The sequence below is a fragment of the Salmo salar genome, chromosome 01, assembly GCF_965601325.2.
Source record: "Salmo salar chromosome 01, fSalSal1, whole genome shotgun sequence".
Classification (NCBI taxonomy): Eukaryota; Metazoa; Chordata; class Actinopteri; order Salmoniformes; family Salmonidae; genus Salmo; species Salmo salar.
The window spans coordinates 175260228-175272500 of record NC_138291.1 but is presented as its reverse complement, the minus strand read 5'-3'; the positions used below and the strand labels follow the sequence as shown (position 1 = coordinate 175272500).

Genomic DNA, 12273 nt, shown 5'->3' with positions numbered 1-12273 from the left:
TCCGGCTCTCACAGACCTGTTAGTTTTTCTTTAAGAAGCCCTCCTGTTCTCCACTCATTAACTGCACCTGTTTGAACTCGTTACCTGTCTAAAAGACACCTGTCCACACTCTCAATCAAACAGACTCCAACCTCTCCACAATGGCCAAGACCAGAGAGCTGTGTAAGGACATCAGGGATAAAATTGCAGAAGGCTGGGATGGGCTACAGGACAATAGGCAAGCAGCTTGGTGAGAAGGCAACAACTGTTGGCGCAATTATTAGAAAATGAAAGAAGTTCAAGATGACAGTCAATCACCCTCGGTCTGGGGCTCCATGCAAGATCTCACCTCGTGTGGCATCAATGATCATGAGGAAGGTGAGGGATCAGGCCAGAACTACACGCCAGGACCTGGTCAATGACCTGAAGAGAGCTGGGACCACAGTCTCAAAGAAAACCATTAGTAACACACTATGCCTTCATGGATTAAAATCCTGCAGCGCACGCAAGGTCCCCCTGCTCAAGCCAGCACATGTCCAGGCCCGTCTGAAGTTTGCCAATGACCATCTGGATGATCCAGAGGAGGAATGGGAAAAGGTCATGTGGTCTGATGAGACAAAAATAGAGCTTTTTGGTCTAAACTCCACTCACCATGTTTGGAGGAAGAAGAAGGATGAGTACAACCCCAAGAACACCATCCCAACCGTGAAGCATGGAGGTGGAAACATCATTATTTGGGGATGCTTTTCTGCAAAGGGGACAGGACGACTGCACCGTATTGAGGGGAGGATGGATGGGGCCATGTATCGCGAGATCTTGGCCAACAACCTCCTTCCCTCAGTAAGAGCATTGAAGATGGGTCGTGGCTGGGTCTTCCAGCATGACAACGACCCGAAACACACAGCCAGGGCAACTAAGGAGTGGCTCCGTAAGAAGCATCTCAAGATCCTGGAGTGGCCTAGCCAGTCTCCAGACCTGAACCCAATAGAAAATCTTTGGAGGGAGCTGAAAGTCCGTATTGCCCAGCGACAGCCCCGAAGCCTGAAGGATCTGGAGAAGGTCTGTATGGAGGAGTGGGCCAAAATCCCTGCTGCAGTGTGTGCAAACCTGGTCAAGAACTACAGGAAACGTATGATCTCTAATTGCAAACAAAGGTGTCTGTACCAAATAGTAAGTTCTGCTTTTCTGATGTATCAAATACTTTTGTCATGCAATAAAATGCAAATTAATTACTTAATAATCATACAATGTGATTTTCGTTTTAGATTCCGTCTCTCACAGTTGACGTGTATCTATGATAAAAATTACAGACCTCTACATGCTTTGTAAGTAGGAAAACCTGCAAAATCGGCAGTGTATCAAATACTTGTTCTCCCCACTGTATGTATGTATGCATGTATGTATGTGTGTATGTATATATACACACATACACACATACATACATACATACATACATACATACATACATACATATACACACACACTAATAAAAATGAACCAAAAAAAACCTTCAGTGTTTTTATAAGACAACAGACATCATATGAAGCGTCTTCCATCTAAAGTACTACATAACCTATTTCATTCATTTAGGAATACCCATAACTAATTATTTACCACATTCCAAAAAGATAATTTGCAAACTGTAAAATGATCAATTTTAGCAACAATAATTAGTCATTTTTTCTCTCCAAATTGTGGATTCTGACCCCAGTATTTTTGCACAGTCGTCATAATACTTCATGGAGTTCTTCACGAAGCTGAAGCCGTTGACGTCGCACACGTACGACTGGCCGTTGGCACGTAGCAAGTCGAAACCACAGACAGTTTGCTGTCAAGAAAAAGGAGAAGTGAAAATGAGAATCTGAGCATCCGAGATCTGACATTTAAACCTCACTATCTAAAGTTGCAAGCATGCCTTTACGGTTCACTGGTAAGGCAGATACGGGAATTGAAACCTATCGTCATTGAAAGCAGTTTATTGTACACAGTATCAAAAAATATTAAAATACATTATTTGATTAATCAGATGGAATGCACATTATTGGGCCATAATTGAAAACAGACGTAATGTCTTGATATACTTTGATATTTCTGATAATGTGTTACAATTTGGGCACTACGTTCTATTTAGTCTCTAGGGAACTTGGATACTTAGGGCACTTCTACTTTGTGTTTCCTAGCATTTAGGCCACTTGTCTCTCTTTAGACAACCCCCATCACCTTTGCTTGGTCGATTCCACAGGGCTGTCCAACTTAATCAAGTCAGACTAGGGATAATGAGTCAAGCCCCCTGGTTTTGTCCTAAATGGTACCTTATTCCTTACACAGTACACTACTTTGGATCAGAGGGTCAGGGCTCTGGTACAAAGTAGTGCACTATGTAGGGAATAGGGTGCCATTTGGGACATAGACGCAGTCTTGGCCGAGCTTAAGGTCATGGTTGCTAGCGTGTTGTTACCGGTTGCTAGCGTGTTGTCCCTGGTTACCTTGAACGCCAGACAGACCTTCCAGGCGATGAGCTTCTCGCGTGCGTTGAGGATGACAGGGTAGCGCACCTCCTTGCCCTCACTGTCCCGCTCCACCTTGCCGTCCAGGGCCGGGGACTTCCTGGCCTCCGCGTGGGCGTAGTCCGGCCCCACTGTGTACACCTAAGGACCAAACCCACCCCCCCACACACAGACACCGCCCCCCACACACACCCACAAAAGTATGGTTACCTATCCAGCGTTTAAAAAATGTATTTTTCTATTCCACTTCCATTGTTCTCTGAGAGTAGGGGCCCCGGTCAAAAGTAGTGCACTGAATAGGGTGCAGTTCGGGACACAGACTGACTGTGGTGCTCAAAGCAAAGACCATGGACATACACACTGAATCTAGTGGCCTCACTGTCCTCGCCTTTTTTCAGCTGTGTAACTAAAAGCTGGTGTCTGATCCTGCAAAGTAAATATAATGAGCATTTTTAGCTGCCCTATTTCAGCTGGTCCGAGATAGTAAATATAGCTTGTCCCAAGTGGTACCCTATGGGCCCTACGCCATTTGGAACATAGACATAATATGCAGTTTTAGCTAGATCCCTTTTCAGCTGAGCCCATGAGATAAGCAGGATGATATATATACTGCTGGGTTGGAGCTCTCCTATTTCGGCGGACTCCGCAGTCTAGATGTGCACAGTCATTCTCCTCTCATCATTTTTGAAACCGAGACAGTCTTCCGCGAGGCATAACACATAATCCTATTATGTTGTTATTTAAGGCAAATATTGACTCTAAATTCACCCCTGAGGATGCCATACTTTTTAGACAGTAGAATGGAAAACACTGAAGTAAACACGTTTAACACTTGTTTAACACAAATGGCTGTTGGCTAATGGGATGTACCTTCACATCAGTCCCATCCGTTGGCATGAACTCTTCATAAATGTAGGATCCAGTTTTTCGCACATTGCTCTCGGGCGAATAAACACTACTTCTGCTTCCAATCTAGAGGGAAGATCAGGTGGAGAGAAATAACATGGACAGCCATGAATGCTGTACCGTGGCTTGTACAGTCTTTAGCTAGCCTTTCATGGTGTTAGAGGCTCTAGCTAGCCTTTCATGGTGTTAGAGGCTCTAGCTAGCCTTGAAGGGTATTAGAGGCTCTAGCTAGCCTTGCAGGGTATTAGAGGCTCTAGCTAGCCTTGCAGGGTATTAGAGGCTCTAGCTAGCCTTGCAGGGTATTAGAGGCTCTAGCTAGCCTTGCAGGGTATTAGAGGCTCTAGCTAGCCTTGCAGGGTATTAGAGGCTCTAGCTAGCCTTGCAGGGTATTAGAGGCTCTAGAAGGCTCTAGCAAGCCTTTCATGGTATTAGAGGCTCTAGCTAGCCTTGCATGGTATTAGAGGCTCTAGCTAGTCTTGCATGGTATTAGAGGCTCTAGCTAGCCTTTCATGGTGTTAGGGGCTCTAGCTAGCCTTTCATGGTGTTAGGGGCTCTAGCTAGCCCTGCAGGGTATTAGGGGCTCTAGCTAGCCCTGCAGGGTATTAGGGGCTCTAGCTAGCCCTGCAGGGTATTAGGGGCTCTAGCTAGCCCTGCAGGGTATTAGAGGCTCTAGCTAGCCTTGCAGGGTATTAGAGGCTCTAGAAGGCTCTAGCAAGCCTTTCATGGTATTAGAGGCTCTAGCTAGCCTTGCATGGTATTAGAGGCTCTAGCTAGTCTTGCATGGTATTAGAGGCTCTAGCTAGCCTTTCATGGTGTTAGGGGCTCTAGCTAGCCTTTCATGGTGTTAGGGGCTCTAGCTAGCCCTGCAGGGTATTAGGGGCTCTAGCTAGCCCTGCAGGGTATTAGGGGCTCTAGCTAGCCCTGCAGGGTATTAGGGGCTCTAGCTAGCCCTGCAGGGTATTAGGGGCTCTAGCTAGCCCTGCAGGGTATTAGGGGCTCTAGCTAGCCCTGCAGGGTATTAGGGGCTCTAGCTAGCCCTGCAGGGTATTAGGGGCTCTAGCTAGCCCTGCAGGGTATTAGGGGCTCTAGCTAGCCCTGCAGGGTATTAGGGGCTCTAGCTAGCCCTGCAGGGTATTAGGGGCTCTAGCTAGCCTTGCATGGAATTAGGGGCTCTAGCTAGCCTTGCATGGAATTAGAGGCTCTAGCTAGCCTTGCATGGAATTAGAGGCTCTAGCTAGCCTTGCATGGAATTAGAGGCTCTAGCTAGCCTTGCATGGAATTAGAGGCTCTAGCTAGCCTTGCATGGAATTAGAGGCTCTAGCTAGCCTTGCATGGAATTAGAGGCTCTAGCTAGCCTTGCATGGAATTAGAGGCTCTAGCTAGCCTTGCATGGAATTAGAGGCTCTAGAATAATCTAGCTAGGCTTGCATGGAATTAGAGGCTCTAGAAGGCTCTAGCTAGCCTTGCAGGGTATCAGAGCCTCAAGCTAGCCTTGCATGGTATTAGAGGCTCTAGCTAGCCTTGCAGGGTATTATAGGCTCTAGAAGGCTCTAGCTAGCCTTGCAGGGTATTAGAGGCTATAGCTAGCCTTGCAGGGTATTAGGGGCTCTAGCTAGCCTTGCAGGGTATTAGGGGCTCTAGCTAGCCTTGCAGGGTATTAGAGGCTATAGCTAGCCTTGCAGGGTATTAGAGGCTATAGCTAGTCTTGCAGGGTATTAGAGGCTATAGCTATCCTTGCATGGTATTAGAGGCTATAGCTAGCCTTGCATGGAATTAGAGGCTCTAGAAGTCTCTAGCTAGCCTTGCATGGTATTAGAGGCTATAGCTATCCTTGCATGGTATTAGAGGCTATAGCTATCCTTGCATGGTATTAGAGGCTATAGCTAGCCTTGCATGGAATTAGAGGCTCTAGAAGGCTCTAGCTAGCCTTGCATGGTATTAGAGGCTATAGCTAGCCTTGCATGGTGTTAGAGGCTCTAGCTAGCCTTGCATGGTATTAGAGGCTATAGCTAGCCTTGCATGGTGTTAGAGGCTCTAGCTAGCCTTGCATGGTATTAGAGGCTATAGCTAGCCTTGCATGGTGTTAGAGGCTCTAGCTAGCCTTGCATGGTGTTAGAGGCTCTAGCTAGCCTTGCATGGTATTAGAGGCTCTAGCTAGCCTTGCATGGTATTAGAGGCTCTAGCTAGCCTTGCATGGTATTAGAGGCTCTAGCTAGCCTTGCATGGTATTAGAGGCTATAGCTAGCCTTGCATGGTATTAGAGGCTATAGCTAGTCTTGCATGGTATTAGAGGCTATAGCTAGCCTTGCATGGTATTAGAGGCTCTAGCTAGCCTTGCATGGTATTAGAGGCTCTAGCTAGCCTTGCATGGTATTAGAGGCTCTAGCTAGCCTTGCATGGTATTAGAGGCTCTAGCTAGCCTTGCATGGTATTAGAGGCTATAGCTAGCCTTGAAGGGTATTAGGGGCTCTAGCTAGCCTTGCAGGGTATTAGAGGCTATAGCTAGCCTTGCAGGGTATTAGAGGCTATAGCTATCCTTGCATGGTATTAGAGGCTATAGCTAGCCTTGCATGGAATTAGAGGCTCTAGAAGGCTCTAGCTAGCCTTGCATGGTATTAGAGGCTATAGCTAGCCTTGCATGGTATTAGAGGCTATAGCTATCCTTGCATGGTATTAGAGGCTATAGCTAGCCTTGCATGGAATTAGAGGCTCTAGAAGGCTCTAGCTAGCCTTGCATGGTGTTAGAGGCTCTAGCTAGCTTGCATGGTGTTAGAGGCTCTAGCTAGCCTTGCATGGTATTAGAGGCTATAGCTAGCCTTGCATGGTATTAGAGGCTCTAGCTAGCCTTGCATGGTATTAGAGGCTCTAGAAGGCTCTAGCTAGCCTTGCATGGTATTAGAGGCTATAGCTAGCCTTGCATGGTATTAGAGGCTATAGCTAGCCTTGCATGGTATTAGAGGCTCTAGCTAGCCTTGCATGGTATTAGAGGCTATAGCTAGCCTTGCATGGTATTAGAGGCTATAGCTAGCCTTGCATGGTATTAGAGGCTCTAGCTAGCCTTGCATGGTATTAGAGGCTCTAGCTAGCCTTGCATGGTATTAGAGGCTATAGCTAGCCTTGCATGGTATTAGAGGCTATAGCTAGCCTTGCATGGTATTAGAGGCTCTAGCTAGCCTTGCATGGTATTAGAGGCTATAGCTAGCCTTGCATGGTATTAGAGGCTCTAGCTAGCCTTGCATGGTATTAGAGGCTCTAGCTAGCCTTGCATGGTGTTAGAGGCTATAGCTAGCCTTGCATGGTATTAGAGGCTCTAGCTAGCCTTGCATGGTATTAGTAGCTTGTACAGGCTCTAACAGGTTCTAGCAGGCTCTAGTTAGTATTACATGCCATTAGGGGCTTGTTAACACTGCAGAGATGTTGCTAGAGCACTGAGTTATGGCTTTAGTTATGAATGTTGACAGCAAAGTGTGTGTATGTGTACTACATGACCAAAAGTATGTGGACACCTGCTCGTCGAACATCTCATTCCAAAATCATGGGCATTAATATGGAGTTGGTCCCCCTTTTGCTGCTATAATAGCCGCCACTCTTCTGGGAAGTCTTTCCACTAGATGTTGGAACATTGCTGTAGGGACTTGCTGTGGGAACTTGCTTCCATTCAGCCACAAGAGCATTAGTGAGGTTGAGCACTGATGTTGGGCAATTAAGCCTGGCTCGCAGTCAGCGTTCCAATTCATCTCGAAAGTGTTTGATAGGGTTAAGTTCTTCCACACTGATCTTGACAAACCATTTCTGTATGGACCTCGCCTTGGGCCTTCCTCAAACTGTTGCCACAAAGCTGGAAGCACAGAATCATCTAGAATGTCATTGTATGCTGTAGCATTAAGATTTCCCTTCACAGGAACTAAGGGCCTTAGCCCGAAAAACAGCCCCAGACCAAACTTTCCAGTTGGCTTTATGCATTGGGGCAGGTAGCGTTCTCCTGTTATCCGCCAAACGCAGATTCGTCCGTCAGACTGCCAGATGGTGAAGCGTGATTCATCACTCCAGAGAACGAGTTTTCACTGCTCCAGAGTACAATAGCAGTGAGGTTTACACCATTCCGCTTGGCATAGCGCATGGTGATCTTAGGCTTGTGTGCGTGCGGCTGCTTGGCCTTGGAAACCCATTTCATGAAGCTCCCGACGAACAGTTATTGTGCTGAAGTTGCTTCCAGAAGCAGTTTGGAACTCAGTAATGAGTGATGCAACAGAGGACAGACGATTTTACATTTATTTTTATTTTTCAGCACTCGGTCCTGTTCTGTAAGCTTGTGTGGCCCATCACTTTGCGACTGAGCCATTGTTGCTCCTTGACGTTTTCACTTCACAATAATAGCACTTACAGTTAACTGGGGCAGCTCTAGCAGGGCAGAAATTTGACAAACTGACTTGTTGGAAAGGTGGCATCTATGACTGTGCCACATTGAAAGTCACTGAGCTCTTCAGTAAGGCCATTTTTCTGCCAATGTTTGTCTATGGAGATTGCATGGCTGTGTGATCGATTTTATACACCTGTCAGCAACGGGTGTGGCTGAAATAGCTGAATCCACTAATTTGAAGAGGTGTCCACATACTTAGGGCCTATTAGTGTATGGATGGATGTCATGACCATTTGTGTGCATCCTAACCTTGCGGAAGAGCCTCTGACTGCCTCCTCCAGCCGAGGTGGGGTAATAGATGTAGACATTGTGGTCCTCGGCGCTCACAGGCTTCTCAACAAAGGGCTTCTGGAACACTTCACCGTTCACCTCCACGTGGTCCTCCCCCTCCACCAGGTTACACTCTGGACAGAGACGGCACATACAACTGGTTATCTATAGGATTAGCAGGCCTTGATCTTCATTCAGACCCCTTAGCAGCAACTCTTTACGTACAACAGTGGTCACTAACCCTGGTCAAAGAGATATATCCTGTGCAGCCATTTAATAGTCCAGCACCAAACCAACCAATTCTGTAGCCTGGTCCCAGATCTGTTTGTGCTGGTGTTAGTACAGTGTTTCTATGGTGTCTGCGTCACAGAAGAGTTGTTACCATAGCCTCTTTTACTGCTGCTCTTTAATTATTTGTTACTTTGATTTCTTATTCTTCTTTAGGTATTTTTATTTTTTAACGGCATTGTTGGTTTGAGGGCGCTTGTAAGTAAGCCTTTCACTGTAAGGTCAACACCTGTTGTATTCGGCGCATTTGTGACAAATAATATTTGATTAGATTTTTATCACCTGCCATTCAAATAACAATTGCATCATTGTCATCCACTCTCCGTTCAACTCACTTGATAAAATCCGTCTAAAAAAATGGAATTACAATAAAGAGTTGGCAAGAGAGTAGAAAGAGACTGCAATTCTGCACATCCGGTAAATATCTAAAACAATGGTTGATAACTCGACAAAGAGTATTTTAGACGGATTCTTTCACCCGATTTGAACGGAGAGTGGATGAATGATGCAATTGTTATTTGAATGGCAGGTGGTAAAACGGGCTATGGTAACGACTATTCTGTGATGCAGACACCGTAGTAACGGAGATAAGAAAGAAAGATGCAAAAGAGATAGAAAATGGACAAAAACAGAAGTGTTCTTGGATATCCTGACAGTTCAAAGGCCTCTTGCGGTGCGGCAGAATGAGAATTTCATACATTGATGCTTTTCTCCCTTTATAATCTGGCTTTATCCAACAGAAAGGGAAACTGTAATCTTCTTATGCCAAAGGCAGTGTTTCCTTTAGGATTTTAGTTTAGCAGCGGAGGCAAAGTAAGCGAGTGTATTTGGGGGGGGGGGGGCACCCCTGCGATATTTTTTGTGTAGAACTGAGGAGGTCACTTAAAAATGACATTCTGCTTTAAAATGAATGAAAATTCAATTATGTTGTCAACCATCTGAAATATAACGCTCCCTTTAAAAGCATTATAACCTGTTGCCTAACTGATGCAGCATAGCGGCTTTAAATAAATTGGCTAAAGCATAGGGTTGCCCATCTGCATGTACCTCACTGAAACCCCCCCCCAAAAAACAGCACAGTCACTAATCTAAACTGCTAAATTAAAATGGGGCCAGATGGTTTCTCACCCATTAACCTAATATCTAATTAACGCCTCCATGGCAGTGACTATGTATGAGTAAAGTACCGGTGACCCCACTGGCTAGGACACAACCTGACTTTAGGAGGGAAGTTCTCTCCGTTTGCACAGAGGCTTATCTGTTCGATTCCACAGCAGCCGTCACTCACAGCCACTTTACTGCTGCGTGTCTGAAAAGACCTGCTCCAACGGGAAAAACTAAGTGGACGTGGCAGACTGATATTACATTTACGAATTGGTTGAGATTATGCTAAGGGTTCATTTTAGGCTAATAGACCTATTAACAGGATGCTGGTCTGAAAAGTCCCCTTAGTGTTCTGACACGATGGGCGGGGTGTTTAAGTTCACTTGACTAATGCCCATTGGCCGTTCTAAATAGGCCTTCTCAACATCCTCTGGTAAATAAATGTAATTCTACACAGTTTATTTCAATAAATATGAACGTAGAGATGAAACAACATGGAATTCTAGTAGAGATTCCATTTCAGAAAAAGAAACACCATAGTGTATCCCATTTATCACAATGGAGCCAGAGGTCAAAGCAGACAGCTGTCATGTCAACAGATGGCCTCCTTAAATTGGCCACCCATACTAGAGAACCAGTAGAGAAAAACAGGGAAAGAGAGGAGAGTGAGAAAGACAGAAGACAGAGGAGACAGAAGGACTAGTCTACAGTACATAATCCTGGAAAAGGGAGAGCAAGAGCGAGTGCGAGAGAGCGTGTGCGAGAGAGCGAGAGAGCGAGAGAGAGGGAACGTGGCAGAGAGAGATAGAAACACCAGTGTGAGTGGGTGTATAATCACTAAGCAGTGCAGAGCTGAGACAGGACTGAGACAGGAAGCAGGTCTCCCAGGCCTAGTGGTGCTCCAGTTTTACTCCTCAGAGCTGGGGGTGGACGGGAACGAGACAGCTGCTAACACACACACACACACACACACACACGGTTCACTGCCGCTACATTACACAGCTGTGCCTATAGGCCTATCTGAACGTTTTCATTTTAATGAACACAACCCTGTGTACCAGGACTGGATTAGACCTGGTGCCCATTCAAACATTGTGTGGTAGCCACTCAAACAACAATGAGGCATCCAATCTAGACAATGAGGCATCCTGAATGATCAATGGTCTGATCTAAATTCATCTCAGAGAAGTGTTGATGACGTACACTTGGGAAAGGCTAGCAGATAATATGTTAAGAGACGCGATTAGGGCACTTTGCCAAAAGATAAAGCCCTACCATCAAGGGAATGAGCAAAATGTATGCAGTAGCTGAATGGCCTTTATTTGCCAACAGCAACAGATGTGGTGTGAGCAGGTCTATCCAGCCGTAGCTCATATTCCTATTGGATTTGAACATGATGGCAGGGGTTCATTTCAGATGCCAAATGGCCGCATTGTCCTTTATGACAGGATTGTTTCCGCTAAAACAGTATTGTTTCCCCATCTGTTTCACAGTCATGGCTAGCTGCCATTTTAATAAGACTGAAATGTAAAACAGTTTTATCTCTGTAACCTTTCTACATGCCAGTAATCTTGATGTTTGTAACAATCTAAAGGACGAGAGGAATTTTAGCAGTCCTGATTGATTCCATTCCAGATACGACAGATTTGAAAATGTAAAAAATTTGTTTGTACATTGAGCTCTGTCAAAATCATGCCAGTAGACATGGAGAAAAAAAAGGGGGACATATTAGACTAGACAAATAACATCACTGGCTAGGTTTTCATGCAAATATTCTAAAATCTACATAAAGACAATATGCGCATTTCCCCACCAGAGGTGTTTCCACCAAACTGACTCGTTGAGGATAGAAATGAGTGCGTGATGAAAGTAGTGCAGAGAAAATGTACCTTTTCGCTTAAGTTTTCACGTACCGAATAAAAATCTAAAGGTCAATGTGTTTCCATCACATTTTCAACTGTACTGATAGTTTTGTCACAAAAAAAACTGTTGCGTTGAATAGCAAAGGTGCCTCCTCTGGTCTTGGCACTCCAGCCAACAGCTTGCCGATATAGTGCGGTGGGATGTGTTGGGTAGGCTAGTCTACATGAGATTATTATGGATAAGTGGTTATTTCATCAATATTTGCACATAAAAGGCATTTCCGCCACCATTTCTCACATAATTCAATTTACAGACACAAAAAGATCCAACCATGTTGAACAAACAATTTATCTGTTGTCATTAATACAATTGTACCGAAACATCCTGTTTCTATCACAGCTGTCATCATTTCCTTTCCACACGGTTGAACTTTACTTGCATAACAACTGTGGATGGAAACGTGGTTCGTGAGTAAATCTTTGAACACAATTTGTGGTTTGGATTATCATAAGAATAAACTACAACAACAAAAAACGATGGCACAGACCAAAGCAGCGCAACAGGAACCACGATGTGTTTACAGTCTAACACGAGGTGCTGGGCAGAAATCAAATGGAGAATAACAACGGCCTAAACACTGATCTGACACTGATTCATAATGTTATATTCCTATACTGAAACACTTTTTTGTGTCACCATCATTAAGGTATACAGAGGTGCATTTGAGAACATGCCCCATATTCTATGAATAAACTTAAAGGGACATTTACACTTCAAAGCATGCCTGATGTTTACAAACGTCAAACCTGTTCTTCTGTTGAGGTAAGTCCACATCCCAGGCCATCCCTTTTGTAGATCCAGCTATATGCCACAATACCAAGATGAATGGAAAAGAGAAGCACCATTTGATTTAAAGATTGGCTGTGCTCATCTTTT

At 44.9% G+C, this 12273-nt stretch overlaps 1 protein-coding gene across 15 annotated transcripts in view; it reads right to left on the bottom strand.

The window, feature by feature from the left end:
• ppip5k2 (diphosphoinositol pentakisphosphate kinase 2) overlaps window positions 1-12273 on the bottom strand; it is an 87217-nt gene that overhangs the window by 56520 nt on the left and 18424 nt on the right. For 14 of the 15 annotated variants that reach the window (XM_082956774.1, XM_082956783.1, XM_082956786.1 and 11 more), the window contains exons 6-9: window positions 8062-8216; window positions 3357-3458; window positions 2466-2627; window positions 1686-1807 (exon numbers count right to left, since the gene is read on the bottom strand). In XM_082956774.1, coding sequence (XP_082812900.1) covers window positions 1686-1807; window positions 2466-2627; window positions 3357-3458; window positions 8062-8216 — 541 coding nt within the window. The remainder of the gene's footprint in view (window positions 1-1685; window positions 1808-2465; window positions 2628-3356; window positions 3459-8061; window positions 8217-12273) is intronic. The other variant, XM_082956775.1, reaches the window with a different exon arrangement.